At 40.6% G+C, this 21,777-nt stretch overlaps 1 protein-coding gene and 2 non-coding genes across 16 annotated transcripts in view; 1 reads left to right on the plus strand and 2 right to left on the minus strand.

Moving 5' to 3' along the window:
• Nucleotides 1-449: 449 nt before the first annotated feature.
• Trnaa-ugc lies at nt 450-521 on the minus strand. The gene has a single exon. It is a non-coding gene; the product is annotated as a tRNA-Ala (tRNA).
• A 352-nt stretch (nt 522-873) lies between these two features.
• On the plus strand, nt 874-945 carry Trnaa-ugc. Its single transcript has one exon. It is a non-coding gene; the product is annotated as a tRNA-Ala (tRNA).
• Nucleotides 946-13,487: 12,542 nt separating this feature from the next.
• Nucleotides 13,488-21,777, minus strand: part of LOC6494313 (protein muscleblind) — a 151,199-nt gene continuing 142,909 nt past the window's right edge. For 5 of the 14 annotated variants that reach the window (XM_014907232.3, XM_014907230.3, XM_044715915.1 and 2 more), the window contains 3 exons: nt 21,605-21,663; nt 19,578-19,662; nt 13,488-18,931 (listed from right to left, as the gene is read on the minus strand). In XM_014907232.3, coding sequence (XP_014762718.1) covers nt 18,027-18,931; nt 19,578-19,662; nt 21,605-21,663 — 1,049 coding nt within the window. In that variant the 3' untranslated portion in view covers nt 13,488-18,026. Of the gene's footprint in view, nt 18,932-19,577; nt 19,663-20,527; nt 20,676-20,969; nt 21,040-21,604; nt 21,664-21,777 lie in introns of those variants that run through there. The other 9 variants (XM_014907229.3, XM_044715914.1, XM_044715913.1 and 6 more) reach the window with 4 other exon arrangements.

Consider the following 21,777-nt stretch of genomic DNA (forward strand, 5'->3'; position numbering starts at 1 on the left):
TATAAAGACATACAAATTCACACGCTGCGAGTCGTAATTAGCCGGCATAGCTATATATATAGCTATATATATACCCACATGTTTGCTTTGTCACGGTTCTTTGCCTTCAGCCGTCTCGCTTTGACCTTCACGCTGGCAGCCGGCAGCCGGCCGGCTGTCTCCCTCCCCCCAGAGCTTTTTTTTAGTTTTGAAACGATCATGCGGGCGGTTGGAAAAAGCAAGAAAGAGAGTGTACAGGGTTCGTATATGTATCTTGCTGCTGGTTTCTGCTCGCCTGGTAGACACATGGATCACTTTATCGATTTTACGAAGAAGCGAAAAATACGATCGATTGTGATCTCAGAATCGGAATCATTTTCGACCGCGCTACTTTTTCGGTGAAGTATTCAAAAGAGCATCTCCGCCGATCTGTTGGAAAAAAATAAATAAAATAAGGCAAAAAATGTACTTGGAGATGCCGGGGATTGAACCCGGGGCCTCTCACATGCAAAGCGAGCGCTCTACCACTGAGCTACATCCCCCATGACACATGCGCCGTCTAAACGCCTCTACAAGGCAAGCGAGAGTCTCAGTGAGAAAGCTGATAATAAATGGCGAGTCAGCTAGTTAGTAGCTTTGTTTAGACTTAAATAAAGGTTTTTGTGTTTTAAATTAAAAGTTTTTAATATTGTTTAGTATTTATTTTGTATATACAAGCAGATACAATTGAAGCTAGTTTGTTTCGATAGACAGTATAAAGTATTTTATGTTAGAATGAAATAACCACCACCTTTGCTAGCTACCTTTTCTCTCTCTCACCTGGAATTTCAACCACCTTTCTTGCTCAGCAAACTCGTCTACCCTAAGTGCGATTTTGGCTGGGTGTTTCGCAACGGGGATGTAGCTCAGTGGTAGAGCGCTCGCTTTGCATGTGAGAGGCCCCGGGTTCAATCCCCGGCATCTCCAAGTACATTTTTTGCAACTTTTTAAATGTTTTATATTTTACCGAAACGTTTTTTTCTTTTTTTTGGCATTTTACCTACGTTTAGAGCGAAGAAACTATGTCTGCTGACTTGATTTATGCCCAACGAGGCGACAATAATGAATTATTTATGCCGATTTACGTCTGCCAGGCAGGTCTGCATGTCAATTGCCAGAAACACACTCCAGTGCGGATGAGAATGGCGGGGTCCCAGTGGGTGGCAACCGAAACTTGAACGATTCTCTTAGCCAGTGTTTGACTTCTGGCAGCATTTAAGCCAAAGCCGTAGCCACAATGCAGTCAAGTGGTTAAAATGTGTACACCCGAAAGACTCGGAAAGGAAATTGGCTCGTTCTCACTTTTGCAACATTTGCTCACTGGAAATTAAAATTAAATTTTGCATGAGCAGCCCACCAAGACCAAGACCAAGAGCCACCACCCACTTTCATTCTGAATGCAGAAGCACAAATATTGGCCAGGCTTGTGGACAGGCAATTGATTTTGTTGCGGTCGGTAGGAATGGGGCAGCACACTCCGAAATAAGAAGATTTTGACATGCATCTTTTGGACTCAAGACGCTCCTTCTTGACAAGCATCTGCATTCGTTTTATTCCACATATGGGCCATCAATTAGGAGAGAAATGAAAAATTCGAAATCAGAAATGCCAAATCCCACAGCCCAGACACAAGTTGCATAAATAAGATTATGCCAGGTCTCGTGTTGGATTGAAATTAATTACCATAACGACGTCTGCCAGTGTCAGTGTGTGTGGGATTTATTTGCTGGCAATAAATATTTTATAGCCAAGCTCAAGTGTGTTGGGTCCTGATGGACTTGAAGGTATAATTTGAATAAAAGAAAATCCAAATCGAAATTGTCACACAGAATTTATGTAATTGCATAAACACCGCAAGGACATTCACTTCCAAAGACACACACACGCAAGGAGAAGCAGATGCACATGGGTGTCCTGTCTCGAAAGGCCTCGATTGGTTTTTGGCCAGTCTGCCAGTCGGCCTGACTGCTAAATAATTGAGGCAACAAACTAAACAAATGACATAACCTCAATTTAGTGACGGGTTTGGGTGCTGGGTGGAGAAAAGTGTGTGCCACATACCAGGATATTCCTCCGGAAAACAGACTTTATATGTGTGCGGAACATTTAAGTTATCGATTTCATGGACAGGATCTCGGTTTCAGTTTGTCCAGAGAGCTTCCATTCAGCACAACCAGTAGACCAGAGAAATGATTCTTAAAGTCCTTTTTTTATTTCCATATAATTTAAATCTATCAAAGACTCTCACACACCTTGGAATTTAATATTAATGCCCTGAATTCCATTATGGTTTACTCCTCAGTTGCTCTGCGGCCAAGATAATCGCTTGGCCCCCAACCCCAGGGCCCCTGAAAACGTCTCTCTAATTAGGAAACCACAAATGGAAGTGCCGATAAGAAATTGGAAGCGCATTGGAAGTCCAGGCAGGCCTTAATGCCACCCTAAGACCCCGGCTTAATCACATTAAATGGACATTTAAAATTCTCTTTCCAGCGCACATATCCAGACTTCATCATCGTCATATGGTATAGTATCGATGTCGGAGGTTTTTGCGAAAGTGAAAAACCAATACATACTTCCGTTTTCAGACAACGTCTCTCGGTATGGAAAGGATGGGCGGGCCAGGCTGGAGCAAGGATGAAGCAAAGGACATCTGGCAGTGCGTGGCAGTGCGTGTGTGTGCGTAGATGGTAAATTAATAATGCATTCGATATCGAAGCCACTTTGCATTCAAATTCAATTGTGCATGCGTGCAAATTCAATTCCCCAAAGCCCAAAAGCATAAACTAAATTATATTGCTGCAAATTTAAATGTGAAACTATTTTCATAGGCCTATGGGCCGAATTCCGAAAGCCGACTGGCAATTGCTATTGCAAGTGTCAAAAAAGGAAGCGCCACCGCCACCGCCACCGCCAGCCAAAGCCTAAGCCCTACAACTGCCCTCCTATACTCTCCTCATAAATGCAAAGCCCCCATACCCCGACCTAGGACACAATCACGTTTCAATTAACAGCCATGGCCCGCACTGTACCGGGCCCTGCTGTACCGTGCTGGCCATATTCGTATGTAAAACACGCACGCAACGGCTGCTCATCGGGCAGGGCTTAATGGCCAGAGTCCAGGACATCATAATTCCGGCCGCAATTCCCAAACACCGCAAACACATGGGGGTTGGATGGGCGGTCGCTGGGTGGAGGCCAGGCAGGGTCAGCAATTGCAGCCAACCGGGCCAAAGTTCTATGGGGCGCATGAACTAATTACGTTAATATGCGACAACGTTTTCATAGGCGAAAAATGTTTGTTGCACTGCAGGCATCCTACACTCCAACAATAAAAATTAAATAGTAATTGGATGGTTGCGGAGGGTTAACTTTTTTATATAGTACCTTGGGGATATACCCTTCCAAGAGGATAAGCTTTCCTTTTTACTCTCCTAACTAGCAATATGAAAGCCCGCTTTTTGGCCAAGTGTAAGGACAAAGGGATAACCAGCGATGGGGCAAATTTGTGGGGCAGGATGTACAGAGCTACGCTCGATTGGTTTTCGGACGCTGCATTTCCAGATCTTGGCATCCAGGTAACCAAGGCGTATGTCTAGGATTGGTATTTCCCGAAAACAAGCCTATTTTTGGAGGAAACAAGTGACTGTTGTGCATCAAACGTCGGTGGAGGAGGGTGTCCACCTGGCCAACTACATCCCCCACCATGGATGCTGCAACTGTTTGGATGCCTGACTATTAAGAATGCCAACACAACGGACCCGGATGAGCGGACGTGGACCAGTTGCGTACGTGTTGAACGTCGGTTATCATACCTGCTGTAGAACACGCTAAGCCCTGCAGCATTACCGGGTCGCATTCTCCCGTCCTCATCCTTGTTCCCGGCTCCATGTACTCATCCCACAATCCCCAGCTCCGCGTGTGTGCATTCATAAATAAGACATCCAACGAGGCAGCCTCAGCAGGGCGCACGAGTCCAGCCTGACCTGTCCATCCAGGTTAACAGAGGCCAAAGTAGCCTCCGCCCTCTGAGCACTAGAAGAAATGGTTTTTAAATCATAAAATTATAATATTAAGTCGTTATGCTAATGAAACCCGCATTACTAATAAGTGGATTAATTCCACTCTATTGTAATTGAATTTTAAGAAAGGAAGCCTTTTATTTTCTCAGTGACGGCTCACCAACACACACTCGCACATTCAATCATTCACTCATGTGCGCCCTCAAAGTCCTGCTTGCTCCTGCTTGCGGCAACTGGGGGGGCGTGGCTGGGTGGAAAGTGAACAGATGGATGCTGCTTCCACTGCTGCCGTTGACAGTGCCTGCTGTCATTCATTCATTAATGCATTTTCCTGATTTTCACTCATTTAACTCTATAGATTTTTCATTTTGCCTATTACGGCGAGCCAGGACGGGCCAGGACTCAAAATAGAAAAGGGATCAGGTGGAGGTGGATAGAAAAATGGGTACAGGACTATAGATGGAGGAAGCAGCAGGAGCAGTAGCAGTAGCAGCAGCAGCAGCAGCAGTAGCAGCAGCAGCAGCAGCAGCAGGGATATGGCCGATGGCTCTCGCATGTCCTGGCCTCTTTGGCTTGGCCTGTTGGTTTTGTCCTGGCCCCGGGAGCCATGCTTCATTTACTTTGTTGTCGGAGGCCATTAGTTTTGACGCACTTTGGGCCAGGACCAAAGGACCCGTCTCCACCTGATGCGATGGCCACTAGGGTGGCAGTGGTAGTGGCAGTGTCGGTGGCACTGGCGATGGCGGAATGTTTCATCGCCCAAGGCCAGAATCCCGTCCGGCATTGTGGGGTTAAGTGGGCTGTGCCCAACGTCTGCCTCGGGCTGGGGGTGAGCATAATGGATTGACAGGCAGCTGAGGTCAATCAAATGGCAGGCAAACTTTCAAATATATCAATGTAAATCAGCAAACGATTCCGGAAGCAAATCGTCATCCGTAGAAAGTAAACACATTACCCGGATAGGGTTTTGCAAAAAGTTGTTCATTACGGAAATTGGGTTTCAAAGCGTATAATTTAGTTAATCGAAGTGAGCTTTTCAAAAGGGTTTCTAGAGAAGGGTTTCATAGTGTGTGGAAATAGTTATTCTATAATCTCTTTTTATCTGTTAACTCCTCTACAGATCTACATCTTTATAATCTGTAAACTACTTCTTTGTCAACTTAGCCGAATCAATCGTTGGCTTGCAAATCCCTTCTGATGTTCTAGCTCCTTTCCCATTTTGTATCACTTGCTCTTATTTTTTCCCCACTTGATACCTTTTCCGATTTCCTCTGGCTATCTCACCTGGCTCACCTGAAGTGTCTGCTTTTTTGCAGGAGTCGGAGTCGGAGTCTTACTTGGACAAACACAGACGACACTTCTTCAGCTACATTTTATCTTCTAGCCGATTTTCCGAGCGTTTAAGCAACAATAACACCAACAGCTTCCAAAGGAAGGGATGTAAACAAAGGTGGGACTTGAAATTTAAAAGTAAAAGGGGCTATCTAAGTTGCTTCCAAAAGTGCTGAGAAATTTTGTAAATTTAATTAAATGATTATTAAGAGAAATCTTAGGCCCAAAGGTGATTATTTTCAAAAATGTTTTGATAAAAAATATAAGAAAAATCTAACACAAAATAAAGAATCCATTGGTTAGCCACATCTGGCTAGAAAATATCCATGTTGCCAGCCATTTTCACCACCCGCTGCATCCTTCCCTTATCCTTCCCCTCCTGTTCACACTAAATGACGCTCGAGGGCAACGACAAGGACTCGACGCCAAAGCCAATGCCGCTGCCTGCGTTGAGAAGTCAAAAGGCCACGACTTGGTCTAAACTGACTTTGGCTTTTCAGGTATAATTAATCTTGTTTAGCTCTTGTTGTTGCCCAACTGCTCGACGGTCTGCCTGTCTGTCACCCAGGGCTCCTGTTTGTTTGTCTTTTCAGTCGGCCAGCTCCTTGAACAGGACATCGCAGAGCGTCCCCCGCCCGGCATCCTCCCGTAATGTGTTTAGAACGAGTTTAATTTGCTCGCCAGCACATTTTTCTGCTACGGAGTGAAAGGAGCGGAGAGTGTCCTGGGCCAGGTTAACTATTAATTTTCGGCCCCTGAGCAAGATTAACGAGTGCATGATTGCCTCAAATTGTCTGCGAAAGGGGTGTCCCCACCGGGCAGGGCTTTGGAGTGGGTGGGTCTAGTGGGCGGTGGCTTAATGTCCAAATTCATGGCATACTTCAAGGCGCTGCCGACGACCCTAGACCGAAATTTATTTTCGACCATTGCAATTTTGTCGCCATTTTGGAGTAGATTTTTATTTTCTTTTCTTTTTCTCTTGAATGAAAGTAGAATTAGGGAGGATGAATTTTCTCCTTCTTATTTTTTCAGTGCAACTGCTTCTTCTTGGGCCATCCACTCTGGGCGGAGGTAATTAATTTTGTTGCATGTCACAGCTGCTCGGTGAATTTATTTTGTTTACAGTTTGCCCGGATAATTGCAATTCAGTTGGTTTGCGTCGGCCAGGAATCGTTTTATCAAATCATTATTGTTTGCCGAATTAAATACATCTTCTTTTTAGTTTCGGCTTAAAACGAAACTGGATCTGGTTCACAAGCCATGCGAAAATGTGAAATTAAGGAAACAATGCGCTTTGATTTCGCAAATCTGGAACCAGACACGTAGGACCTACGACCGACCTCTCGAAACGAAAACCCAGACAAAAATTGCTTTCCACTCTCTGCCTTTGTTTTGTGTCCAAAAATTTTGCTAGTTTTCGTATTTCTTGCTGGCTGCTGTTAAGTAAAATGTTTTCATTGTATTTGAAATGCTGGCAGGACGAAAGAGCAGGACGAAAAGGACGAAAATGGGGCAAGGATTGGCTATACCATGTTGTTTGTTATTGCAACAAAGCTGGATGTGTTTTTGCAGTTGACACCTGAAATGCAAACACATTTGCCACAGCCGCTGAACAGGATCAGCATTGGAATCAGGATGCCAGGACGGTTTGAGGACTGAGCCGTAAGGACGAGGGACGAGGGGATGCAGATTACAGAAATGCAAATGCACCAGCTGCTGCTTATGCCTGCCACTCATGACGCCCCTGTGTGTATGTGTGTGTGTGTGTGTATGTGCAGCTGACAAGGTGCAGTTGTTGCACATGAAAGAGTTGGAAAGGCAAAAGTCTTGTTTTCATTTTCCAGAAACACGAGAAAGTCAAGCCACTCTTTGACTCTCGAACTTCGCGTCGGAGGTCGCCGCAGGTTGACCCAGTCTGGGCATCCAATATTTTTGGCCAAGCAACTGTTTACCTTTTCCATGTCAATATCCAAAAGCAAACATTCCTGCTGAATATATCAATTAATTACATTTATATTTTATTGAAAGATACAGGCATAAACCCCATCCTTACACCCCTGATTCAGTGTTGGCATTTTTGACCGGCTCTCCCGCTGACAAGCTTCGACCGCATTTGCATTAAGTGCCGCTTAACACGGAATCTCAATATTTTATGCAAAGTACTGCCCTCTGCCTCCGGCGACATCTTCATGTCCTGCTGCAGCTCGGCAATGTCCTGCGGCGCCTGCCCGTCCTCAATAACGACGTCTGCGAAAAGCCCATGAATCAGTTTGAGTCCTCCTGTGGCTCCGACTGAATGTCAACGGGATTTGGTTGCATTCCATCTTCTCCGTTGAGGCTTATGCCACCTGCCACCCCACTACCCAGTTTTGTATACCCTTAGCTAGTAATTCATGATGTATCAGCGACCTGCAAATGGGGTAAGGTTTTCCCTTCAAGGATCATATGCAAAGTGGCAAGGGTATCCACTCTTCCGGTTTTGGCGATAGATAGGAATAAAATTATTAAGTGAGGAAGTAAACGTTACTTCCAACCGCAGATAAGTATTTTTTTCATCCTCTTGGAAGTCCTTTTTCCCGTCCATTGTTGCTGAAAAAGGAATTTGTGCATTTCGGCGATTGCCTAATGCAGCGTTGCATAATTTCAGCAAAAATCAAATATTTGAGCGCGAATCCTTTGTGCGCCAACTAACCTTTGCTTTGCCATCCTGGTCGCTCCTGTTCCTCTTGAGGACCTTTTCAGCTCCCCCTCCAGAAAACCAGAAAAGCACTGAAGCAAACGTCTGAAGGGCAAACAAACTTTTTGCCCTCGCCAGTTAATTTAGTCAATTCAGCTCTGGTTTCCCCTGTACAAAAAAAATAAAAAAAAGATGAAGAACTTGCATTCCGGGTGCATTACGTTTCATTTGATTCAGCTGTTGAAATTTTTATGCGATGGCAGTGCGAAAATTTCACAAAATCAACAGAAAATTTAGCCAACCTGCCAGGGGTGTGCGCTGATTAAAATTTAAGTTAGTGAAGGTTGCAAAATGTTCCATTTCCACAAACACCGTGCCAACCTAATTGGGGTTGAGTTGCACTTTCACAAAAAAATAATGAAAATTATTTGAATTTAATACTTGTTTTGCTCCCTCGGCATCACATTGAGTTGGATGGGAGAGTCCTTCGGCTTAAGTTATAGCAATTAGGTGGGTATCGTGATGGCTGGCAGCCCAGCCAGGAATGGTATCTTTAAGTCCGCTGGGACAGTTGGGGAAAACAAATGACCCGGTATATTTCGGCCACTAAATCAGTGCAATTTTCATATCACAGGACATTACTCACAGGTTCTGCCGCTTGTTTATTCGCAATGCATTTTTGTTATATACAGCTTGAATAGCTGTAGCATTATATGTTCGCATTTATGTACGTTCGGCCTCTGCAATTTTGCTAAGCAAACTTTATGTCCACCTTGGCTGCCCCCACCCCAGCCCCCAGCTCTGTGCACCATGCGGCCATATTTCTAGTTTTCCTGGCAAAAAAGGTAAGAAGCGAGAAACAGGATCCAAGAAGCAGGAATGCAAATTTATGGTCAGACAAAGTTGTGTAGACGTTGCAAGCGGTGGCAGCAATTATATATTGCAAAAGGGGGCTCTCTCACAGGTGGAGGAGTGGAAAAAGGTTAGAGGGCGTGGCAGAGGTAAAAGTAAAAGTGCCCCAGGGCGCAACATAAAAATGATTAAACTTCGCTGCCCTCACCCCACCATATTGTCGCCTTAAACATCTCATAGAAATTTGTAAATTCTGTTGTTTAAATTAATTGAGAGCTCTTCCTCGGCCCAGAAAATCCATAAAACCATGGACCAAGTCCCCCCCAAACCAAGCTATTTACTTATTTATGTTGATAACTCTAGTCCAAGTTATTAGGCAAAGTGGTTTCGCCCAATCCAAAACTATAAGCTCTATCAAAAAGTTGTAAAAGCCGCTCTAATACAAAGCACCTTGTGGGGATTTTGATGGGGAAAGGAGCAGAACAGGAGTCAAGATTTACTTTGGAAACATTTCAATTAGGAGCACATTTTTGTGCTGATCAATAGGGAAAAAGTTTTACGGCCGCAAAACAATAGAAGCGCAAAGCCACAAAAACTGCCCGCGTTGGCTAAAAAACCAGAATGGAATTTATGCCAGGCCATCTAAGGAGGTAGGTAGGTGGCTTAAACCTCAGGATCCTGGCCCAACACTCCCTTCAATTTGTCGTTGTTATGCAAGAGCCATTCACTTTGGCTCCCATCTGAAGGCTTCTCCTACCTTGGGCATAAATTACGCACGCACATTTGTCGCTTACCGTCTGGCTCAGACGATGGAAATCCCGCTTACTCCGTCACTCCGCCACTCCATCCTCCCAGCTACCCAGCCTTCCTGCCACCCTCTTCCGTTTCCGGTTCCAGTTCCAGTTCCCTTGCCTTCGCCTTCGCCTTCGCCCTGGCATAAGTTAATGCGTCTTTATAGGCAATAAAATTTAAGTTTTCCGACTCTCTTGGCCGGCTGGTTAAATTTTTCATGAGAGATACCTTAACCCGAACCCCCACCATCCCCTCACCCTGTTGGCCAAGTTTGTGCTATACTACCAAAAAAGTTTTCACAAAACTTAACAAAATTTAGTGGTGCATAGGAGTTGGATGTATGTATGTTTGGGTGTACCATGTTATGGGGTAGTGTCGAGGTGGAAGTCGTGGTCGTCGTCGTGGTCTTGGCCATTGCCCCAAAAACTTGTTGTTCTTGTTAATTGAAGCGTTTGGTTAGTGCAGAAATTAAGTTTGCGGTGCTCCCGACCACTTTGCTTGGGTGTTGCGCCAGTTGAAACATAATTACCAGTTAATTTTTATTGGCCAGCGATGAAAAGTGGCTGAGTTGGCGGCTAGGAGAGTGTTATTTAAGTTAGAGTTCGTTAGTAACTCAAATGAAAATCTATCTTCGAGAGGATTTAAGCTTATAACTTTTAGATTATCTGACCGATTCCCCTTTCCCATTAATGGCTACATAAAAAATCATTTAAATACATTTTTGATTATTCTTTATTGATAAAGTTCTACTAATCTACAGTATATACAAATCATTCTTGTGTAATTATATTTTTAAAATTATATTCTATGGTAGAATTTCTACCTATAGTTATTATATAGTATTCCTAATATACTTATAGTTAATGTAATCCAGTTTTATTTAAAGATAGTTTCTCCTTATCATATATTTCCGTTGTATTCCTTTATCCAAACGATGTCGAAACGAAACGTAAACGACTATGTTGGACATGGATGCGTATACGTGATATTTGAAAAAGTATATTACGTATACGCCTGGTTGAGTGCAGTAGAATAGCGTTTCCTTTTAAAAATCAGAAACAAAACTATATATATTGTAGACACTCAATATATGAAAAAATTTAATTGTTGGTCACATCGTATATCGATTTGTTTCAGGGAAATATCCATAACTTGGCTAATACTTATCGGATCCACAAATGTTATACCTTCCCGATCTTATAACATCGAGTAGAACCATTTTTAATTAAAACCTGGCAACAAAAATTTTGACCCAATTTTCGAAATTTTTCAAAGGGATTTTATCGAAAATTTGATCGAAATTTTTTTTGGACCATGTCTCCCATATTTTGATAGAGATAGAAGGGGATTAGAGTCCTGATTCATAAATGGTATTCCGTTTTTGGATCGGTTGTGAAATAGCAAAAATATTCACAAAGAAGTGCATCAAAAGTTAAGATTTTAGCCAAATAAAAAAATGAAAATCGCTACTTCACTTTTTCACTTTTTGTAATGGAAATATATGCATAACTTGGCTTATTCTTATCAGATCCTCAAATGTTATACCTTCCCGATCTTAGATCTTCGAGTAGAATCATTTTTAATCAAAACCTGGCAACAAAATATTTTACCCATTTTTCGAAATTTTTCAAAGGGGTAACATCATGATTTTATCGAAAATTTGATCAAAATTTTTTTGTACCATGTCTCCCATATTTTGATGCAGATTGAAGGAGATTTGAGTCCTGATTCACAAATGGCATTCTAAAATCCGATAAGAACTCTCCGGGATATTGGCTAAAAAGTGCCTCGAAATCTCAAAAAATATATTTGAACAAATTGTGATGAACATTTTGATGAACTTTTAAAAAAGTCCACAATATGTTAACCCCATCAAAAGCCATTGTTGGCTCGCAGACAACGCTTTAATTTCCACTCCTGTGGGTAAGTGAACCCTTTAAATTATTACTAATCCCCGAAGGACATTTATTGACACGTAAATTGCTCAGCATCAACAACAAGTGGGGGTTGCCCGGCATGTCCTGGAGCAGGGTGGAATGTTTCTGTGCACCTTATGGGGGGGTCCTGTAACATTGTTGTGCCCTGCAGGTGTGTGTGTAAGGTGTACGTGATGTGTAAATATTTTGCTTGACACTATTAAATTTGTAGTAAAAACAAACCGATCTCTCAAGCCCTTTACCTCTCTCTCTGAGTCACTTTTTAATTAACGTGATTAAATTAATTTAATGAGCTTTCGCCCGCTCTCCCTTTAAACTCACTTTAAGCGACAATTAAATTTTCATGTCCTGTCTTGTTGCTGTGTAAGGATACGCGTATGTGTGTGTGCAAGGACCACGAGACATAAACATAAACGCCACGTTACGTGTTATGTACGACGGGAAATGATTTTTACGATGCCCAACAGCAGCAGCAACAGCAACATCAGTCGAGGCAACAACCACACCACATGTCTCATCAACGTCAGTTAGCCAACATTCATCCCAGGACCAAGGAATGGGAAAAAGCGATGGTGTTGCAAGGCAGGGGGCTCTTGATGACGGAGCTATGGGTTATGGGGAGAACTCACCGCCGGAGAGGACACTTTGAAGCGGCATTATCATTAACAACATCATGCGAAAGTGGCTTGGACCCATATATGTACATATACGTACGTTACCCATTGTCAATTGCCGGCTGATAAGGGCCATAAGGGGGCGTGGCAGTTGGCAGAGTGCCCGATAATAAAGCGATTTCTGTGTTAATTTGTATGCCATGACCGTGTCGCCCCCACTTGCCCTAATGGATGTTCTACGCGCTGATAGTGCGGCCACGATAGATATGAAGGATTATGCCCAGAGGATGTGACATATTAGAATAAACAAAAGGATAAAGGTTGGGCTTTAGAAATTGGTGGCTTTCCTAGTCAACTTTAAAACTTTTCCTACCTAGCCAAGCCACAAGGAATTTCCATGCCACCGCCCCACTCTGTCGTTGAGTAATAATCTCGACCCATTTTTCAAGGTGTTGGCACTATCAACCCGACCATTTTCACCTTTTTCGATATCAATAATCGGAGCACATTAATTACACTTTGGCGTTGCTGAAAATAAAAGGAAACGGGTGTCGGGGGGGCAATATTTTGTGTGCGCTGCCAACTAATTGCAACAGTTACGACGCCATATGGCCACCAAGTCATCCCGGAGTGGGGGAGGCTGAGTGGGACACCCGAAGGACCTCCTGATACTCCTTTTTCTTCGCCAGCAAGCCAGGCAGCGGGCGAAGCGGGCGTTGGTGTGTGAAATAGACAACTTACGTGCCATTCTATACGCATGTGTGTGTTTGTGGAAGGATGCCGCTGCTGCCAGCAGCCTTGCAACTTCCAAGGAAAAATGCAGAGGAAAATTGCAGGCAGTGTGGCAAAGTTTCCTTGCCTTCCCTTGCCACCACGCCTTCCCCCTTTTCACTTTTTTGCACATTTTTCACTGCCATGTGCCAGGATCGTGTCGTTTTTGCCGTTTCCCCCCCATTTTTATTTTTTGCCCCCCATTTTAATTCCTTTTTTTCTAGTTTTTCCAGCTCTGGAACTTGGGGAATTTACGTGTGCTTGCATACGCTTAGTTTTCCATTCTGAAACTCCTGCCGTTCAAGGGAAAGGGAAAGGGAAAGGACATTTAAGCCGAGTTCCTTTTTGTCGACTTGGCCTTCTGCGGCTAAGTTGAAATAATGCATGTGAGTACCTAGGCGGAATAAATTCATTCTTTTGGACCATTACCTATGGGCCAGAAGATCCTTTCCCCCAAAATATTAAAAAACCATTTATTTTTAAATTTATTTCTTGTGTTTTATTGTATTCATTGTTTTGTTGTTGTTCATTGATGTTTGTTGGTTTCATGTTTTGTTTTGAATTCTTTTTTTTTTCCATTTACTGCTAAATAACTTTAAATGTTGTATTCTCATTATCAATATAATTCATTCTTCATCGATTTTCTCGCTTGCCAGCTTCTTATTCATTTTCATCATCTGCTTTTCATCATCAACATCATCTCGTTGTTGTTGCATTATGCAAGATTTGTTTTCGCTTTGCTTTGCCTTCCTTGTTCGTTCTTTACATGAGTAATAACTAAATTTGTTTCATTATAATAATAAATATAATAATAATAATAATAGGTAATAATGATTTGTTTATTAAATATTTTTAAAAAATTTTCATTTTTTTTTCGTTTTTGTGTTTAATTTTGTTGTTTAGGAGTACATGTATCATCGCTATCGTTCATCGATCGTTAGAGTCGTTGCCCAAACTTGTTCTCATCGATTTTCATCTGATTTCTGTTTTCTGTTTTCTCAGTTTTACTTTTGAGGATCTCCTCCTGCCATAAACTCCATTCCTTAATATCTATTATTCCAATTCATCTTTATTTGTATATGTGTATAGTTAGGTTGTATATACTAGTTCATTAATGTATATTTAATATATGTTTAATACAATGTATATTTATAAAAAATAAGACAAACTAAAAAATATACATGTGTGAACACAAAAAATAAACAACGAACAACAATTACGCTTAATCCTTTCTTCGAACCTTTCGCGACTATCACAAAACAAAAACGACAAAAGTTGAAGAAATAATATATATAGAAACTTAACTGAATTACAAACAAAACATTAGGGGATAAAAGGCTATAGGGGGTTAGCAGAGCAGAGTCCTGCCAGAAGAACATATTGAAAAATTCGTTGATATCACCTGACAAAAATGAATAACTACTTACAGTACGTACAAACATATGCCGTGTATTATAGTGTAATTTCACACATTTCGATTATTTTACCATCATTTTGAGTAAAATTGATTTTCTCACACATTTTCCAATAAGGTTCTCATGTAATTTTCCCTTTACTCTGTTCTCAGTAGTACAATAAATTTAGTTTTCTTTTTCTTTACGTTGCAACATTCAGTAATTGTATTTTTGTTTTCTGTTTTAGTTTCGTTTTTGTTTTTTACTTTCAATAAACACATCACATCATATTCACAATTAATAATCATAATGATCTAATATATATGTGTAAATATAAATTAAAATTAACAATAATAACTATGACTTACAATGAAGGAGATTCTACATATAACTACATTAATTCATTTTCTTTTCATCTTCTTTACTTTCCTTTTTATTTTTTTTTAGAAATATCTTCTTCTATTATTTAGTTTCCGGTTTCTTATACCATTCCATTTTGTTTTGTTTAGAGCGCCATTTACATGCGTCAAGTGAGTTGGGTCTTCGAACCAAACCATTCGAAACTATTCGAAATGAAATCAATGTATATTGGTGTATATATTGGTTAGATGTTAAGGCAAATAAAAGTTTCGTTTCTAGTTTACAAACTCGTGCTATTCTACACATACTAGAGAGATGTCAATTCGAACAAAATTCAGTTGAAATCTCCTATGGTACAATGATTCTATAGTGTCCTATATGTATGCAGTTAGTTTGCTTAGTAACTAGGATTTCTCATTTCCATTTACTTCTTTTTCTTTTCTCTTCATATTTTTTTTGGATTTTTATTTTAAGAACATATATATTTTTTACACAAAACATCATTATTTGTTGTTTGCCATTTTGCAGCTTATTGTGTTACTCATTTGTTCTTTATTATATTAACGGTTAGTAACTTTTAAAATGTCGACGAGTGTTTAGTTTGAGAATCTACGAGTATGTGTGTTTATAATTTATTTATTAAGTTTTATCATTATTCGTTAGTCGTTATTCATTATTCATTATTCGGTTTTCGTTTACAACTGTTCCACTTGCTGTTGCATGCTGTCGGCTGTTTGTTGCACATAGATTTAAGGTCTGCTTATAATGGACGGAAACTTATTAGGCATTCTTACTATATTTGGAGTTCGGGAAAGATGCGACTTCCGTGTGTGATCGAGTAAGTTTTTGGAGGCTTCGAAGATTAGCGAGCTGAAGAAGTTGATACTACGAGTGGTTACGTTAAGGTATGGTTTTTGGATACTAGGCATAGTGAGACGTGAAAGTGAAAGTGATAGCGACGAGAAAACAAATTTCCGTATATTATAGCCAGTCCTTAAATGTATATGGAGATAAATCTGTCATTGCTGAACAATAATTTCTTTAGCTAGATGTCGAGTATTATTGGTGTTATCCTTATATAATGGAGATATTCTTACGCTTGCCTCGAGATGGAACCAATTTAAAAATACATTTAACTATCCTGTTTGCAATGGCATTTTAGTAATCGATTGCTAATCGATATCTTTTTTTTACCTTTATCCAATTCTGCCTGCCCTCTTTAAATTATTATTTTTCCTTCATTTTTTTTTTTGTTTCTTTAAAAGATCACATTTCATGTTTAGTTGCCATTAGTAAATATATATATGTATATATATAATCAATATATTTGTGTTTATGTATATTTATACGTGTTCAGACATAAATATATGTAGTATATATACATATAGGGTGTATATACGTATGCATGTTTGTATATAAGTAGTTTCCATTCTGAAATTTATTGTAATTGTTATTCTGTGTGTTTTCAAAATTGAATTTATTCCCTTATATAAAAAAAAACCAAGTCACAAATCTTACTTACAACAGCTGGAAACTGTAAACGATCAGTTAGCTAATCGGAAATAAGTTTGGATTCGCCAAGGTCGCATATAGTGGGTATATCTCTATATACAATAATAGTGCTTACAAATCGTTTGCATAGGAAGATATAGTACGGTACAATTTAGATTTCTTTGTGAGCTGCGTTGCGTATTTTTTTCGGAATTTCTTTTTTGTATTTTGTTCATTTCCTATAGAATTCAGCTAAACGAATAGTTAATTATACACTTTAAAAAAGTCTCCGTTGTCTTGTGGTTGCAAAAATGCTTATTCTTTTAGATTTGATTAATTTTTCTTGTTTTTACTTAATTTTGTTTATTTTCAACATTGATGTTTTGATGCTTCCGTTTTGTTTATAAAAAATATGATTCCTCTTGCTGTAGTTTTCTGATTTATCCTGTTCGTTATTATAAAATGTAAAAAAGGAGTATGGTTTCTGTACTCTGTTCTCTCTGTTTCTATATCTTTTATCGGCGTCTTACTTAATAAAACTTCCCCTTCCCTATGCACATCTGGATCGTTTGCCTCTCGCTTGTAGTAAATCGTTGTTGCAAAAATAGGACGTGACTGTACTTTTATTTCATCTTAATCTTCATCCTCGTCGTTATCGGTATCGATATCTGGATCGATATTATTATTTTTATTGTTGTGTATTTATTATTAGTTGTTCTTGCCGCTTATCTATGGCCTATTTAGATTCTGTTTTTGATTAATTTTGACTATTTGCCATGGAGAACTGTTTGTCAAGCTTAAACTTATTTAATATTAACACTCCTCCACCAAGTGTTGTATCCACTTTTATTTGTATTTTTATTTGCATTGAAATATGGAACACTAGAGTTTAAAATAGTTTGTAACTAATTTTAATGCAACTGCGATTTCCACCAATTTCCTTCACTGGTAATATTAAGTTCAATTTATAATTGCTAATTTTCGTTTCTTTCTTTTTGCATTTAACAACACTCTTTTTATATAATTTTATTATTTTTTTTTTATTTTTTATTTTTACTTTTTATTTTATTTGTTTTGGTTTTTGAAATATTGTAGAGTCGTCACTCATTATTTTCCCTCTAGTGCATCTCACTTGATGTGCAAATCGAAGGCTTACACGTTAAAGTCTTGCTATACGTACGAAAAAGTTCTTTAGATTTTACTTTTCATTTCCCCCAAATAGTAATTTTTGTAAATAGTTCGTATCAACCTTTAATTTTCATCAAAAACTTCAATTACTGACTGTCTGCTTGTGTGAGTATCTGCTTGTGTTCTGTGTTTTTGGTATTTAAGAATGTGATTGATTGAAGTTCTATCTTTCTTGTGTTTACTAAATTAGAGCCCATCGAGGTTCTGATTTCGCTTTTTGATTTGTTTCAATTCAGCTTTGAGAGCATCGCTTGGGGAATATTCAATGATTGGTATACGTATTGTGTTGCTTAGGTTTTGAGGAATATGCAATATAAGTATCTAAGTGATGTGGAGTTGACAAAAACGAGTATTTCAATTAGGTGAAGAACTTGTAATTCAAAATTCTATATAGTGTGGCTTTCAAATGCCATGGGTTTTGGAAGTCCAATGAAAGTGTCTTTCAGAAGAGTCTTCTTTCAGATACTTGAAGTATTGGAGTTTCCAAAACCCTAGCCATTTTAAGTGCAACACACCTGTCTGACTTAATATACGATTATGTGAAAATGAGTAGAGCCGCCTTCCCTCCTCCCTGAATCCTAGATGCATGTGGATGGAGCTGCCACCGTGGCCGGCGCCATGCTAATCGTGGTGGCCGGAATGGCCGCCACCGTGGTGGCCACCACCGGGCCCATCTGCGACTGGAAGTGGTGGCCCACGAACGTGTGCTGCTGCTGCTGTGGCGGCGGTGGCTGGGTGGTGTATTTAAGGAGATGCTGCTGCGGCGCCGCCTGCAGCGAGATGAATGGCGCCGCCTGGATGGGGATACAGTTGGAGTTGTAGTCGCTGCTCAGCACCAGTGTGGGCGTGGCATCTGTGGCATAGTAGCCGGCAGGCGCTTTCAAGAAGGTGGCTGTGGCGGCCGGACCCGCGTACTGCTGCTGGGGGGTGGGCATGGTGGCCGTCGAGGTGGTGGAGAGGGTGGTGGCCGAGGAGAGGGTGGGCGAGGTGGCTATCGAGCAGGAGGACGACGAGGAGGCCGACGAGGGGGAGTAGGGTGAGCTGCAGTGGTAGGTGATGTGTTGCGGCAGCTGCTGCTGAGCATGTTGCTGCTGCTGTTGCTGTGAGTGATGATGTTGCTGCTGCTGCTGGTAGATGTTGCTGGTCTGCTTGCTGGCATAGTAGTTGTTGTTGCTGCTGTAACTGAACTGTTGTTGCTGTTGCTGCGGCGGAGGCTGCTGCGGTTGTTGCTGCTGCTGCGGCTCGATGATGATCAAGTTGCTGGCCTGGTTGTAGCCGGCTGCTGCCGCTGCAGGATTGGCGGCTGTGGTGGCCACCGCCGGCTGCTGGGCGTCACTGGGACTGGTGATCATGGCCGCCATGATGTTGGCTGGCGGCAGGACAATCGGTATATGGTAGTATTTACACTGCTTGCGACGGCACTGGCTGTTGGCGTGATCGCGGCACACAGCAACACGTTGATCAATCACCTCGACCTTGTCATCTATATAAGTTTCGAGAAGCGGGAAAGAAAACAAGAGATAACCATTAGAGAGCTGGTAAATGGGTGGGATAACTGCGGGCTAGTAAGTTGGTTGGCAGTAGAAAACAGTGAAAGCTTTTCCAAAACAATTTCTCAAGTATCTGTTACGTAATAATAAGGAGATTTCTTTACAGCAGCTGACAGCAGCAACTTTAATTCAATTCACACAATTACAATGAGATCTTATGAAAGTGACGCGAAGTCTTTGCTTTAGCTGCCTGGCTCGGAATTTATTCGTTTATTTTACAATATCATTTCATACTTTTGTGTATTTTTGTGTGTGTAAATATCTTGACGGAAAGCCAAACGGAAAACTTAAAAAAAAATGTAAACAAATTTAAGAAGTTTCGAACATTTTTCTGAAATAAAGTCTGCGGCCAATCGAGCACAACTAAGTCGAACAATTTGTTGTGTTACCGTAACTACAACTTAGACAAAACCAAAAATAATCTCAACATTTTCTAATCGTAGGATAGAAAGCACTAAAAGCATTTAGATATAGATATAGAACTAACCCAAGAGTGGGAAATGAACAGAAAGGAAAGGAAGGGAAAGTATAGCGAAAGTGAACTAAGGAAAAGGAAGGAACTTAGGCACATGCACTTACCTTCAGTTAAATGAACGAATCTACAATTTAACCGACTGCACATAGATCTATTAAAATCTTGGCACACCGGGAGGGTGTCCAGTAACTATATAGATTGATAGGGCATGAGAGTTTTTTGTATTGTTGTGGTTGTGTTTCAGACATATTTTTGGTTGTTTGTTTGTGGGATATGGCGGGATGCAAACGGAAACCAATTCAGGAAATCATAAAGAGTATATAGGTTTGGTGTGTGATTCAGGATACGTTTTTGGGAGATTTTATTTGTATTTTTTTTTTGGTCATACATATTTCATCGGTTTTCAGTTTCGAAAAAAAGAGAAGAGCAGAAAAAAGAAAAGAAAAAGAGCACAAATTAGTTATATCTTATAATATTGAAATGGTTCACTATAATGGTTAATGGTTGGTTAGAATAAATACGGTTTCGGTTTCGGTTTCGGTTTTACAATTGCTTGATGTTGGTGGAGTTCCAGATGTTAGTCGTTGTTAATAGATCTAACTATATATGAAGGTAGTAGGTATGGTATAGGTATGTCTCGACCGTTCTTATCAGTGGTCAGATGGTACATTTATTATAGATATTCGTATGTTAAGCTAGTTTTCACTTCGACTTAAATAATCTATAAATGCGAAAGAGTCAAATTATAATATATGGCATCGCAAAATAATCAAAAACAAAATTCGTGTTCCTCTTATTTGAATTACATTCTTTTTTTTGTTAGCTGTGGGATTGTTTTCATCTCTTCGGGGGGATCGGAATAGGTTGAAGGATATTTGGGGGTACATCGTGTGTGGGTGAAACTTAAACGCATAGCTTATAAATTAAGTTGGCCACGAAATAAAACACTCTGTGAAAGCAGCAAGTATTCGATCAACTAAAATTTTGCCAAGTAAAGCTATAAAAAAGCTTCGAAAGCGAAGCGCCTAGGAGAGCTAACTAAACTTTTTGTTTTTGGCAAACTCACTCGTTGAGGAACTCAAAAATGATCTCTGATCTGATCTGATCTGATCAATCTGATTGCTTTTTCTTAGGTTCTTAGGTTCTTATGGTCTATTGGGGCTGTACTAGGCGGTAACAATTACATATCCTAATAGGCGGCACTAGAAGTATAAGAAAAGAGAGAAAGAGAAAAGAGAGATCGTAATTGTTGGGGTTAATTTCTTTACCATCAAGTTGAGGCCTCAAGGTTCAAGGCGACACAGAAACAATAATTTTTTGGGGGAAAACAAAAGAGCTGCCAAGCCGAACTCAAAGTTAAAGCCTTAAGCTTTGATCCTCGCCAATAAATCGCACACGAAAAGCTAAAGCTGAAGCTAAAGCCGAAGCTAAGCACACAGAAATCGGCCAAGAAATTAACCAAGTGTAAATGGGGTATCGTATCGACCTCTGCATACCTAATAATGTAAAAGGTGCCGTTCACTAGCATCGGACACTGAGTGTACATGAGGCCCCTCTCCGGTTGGGCTATGTTATCGAAATATATATATATAGAGAGAATACACAGTTTATATATATTTATATATATTGTAAGGACTCTGTTTTGTGCGTGTGTGGGTGTATGAAGTGGACGGAGTGTGTAAATGTGTGTGTGTATGTGGGAGGTGTGAGAGTGTGGTAAACAAACAACTGCTAACAGCTATGACACCCAAGGTGTGTCCAGTTCAGGGCTCATATTATGGCATCTCCTGACATCACCATCAACGTCATCGTCCTTTGAGCCACGCCTCATTGTTTGCTCTGGTTGTTCTTGTTGTTCATGTCTGAGGAGCGGCATTTAATTTGATTAACTCAACACAGCCCCCGTCCGCCTCTATTTAACTCTACGTAGGTATACAATTTATCAAAGAAAACTTGACTCTCGACTGATACTTGCTGCTCTAGTTGTGTTTTATTTCTTTCCTATTCGAATATCGGAAAGGGGAGTATAAAATAGGACTTCTTAAATGTATATCGTAGGGGGGAAGGAGATAAGCGGGCGCATTCATGCAGGAAGCCATCGAACAGCACCGATAGTCAGGGCAGACAGTACCTGGCCACTGGCATCCGTGTAGATGACACAGGAAGCGTTTAAGGGTATTTTTTGATTCGCTTTTGGTCATAAAGCCGATAAAAACATGCCTCGAATCAAATATGCAGAGATAGAGGCAAATATTTGTATTGAAATGTATGTGTGTGTGTGTGTGTGTGTAGGCGGTGTTTGAT

The sequence above is a fragment of the Drosophila ananassae genome, chromosome 3L, assembly GCF_017639315.1.
Source record: "Drosophila ananassae strain 14024-0371.13 chromosome 3L, ASM1763931v2, whole genome shotgun sequence".
NCBI classification, from domain to species: domain Eukaryota; kingdom Metazoa; phylum Arthropoda; class Insecta; order Diptera; family Drosophilidae; genus Drosophila; species Drosophila ananassae.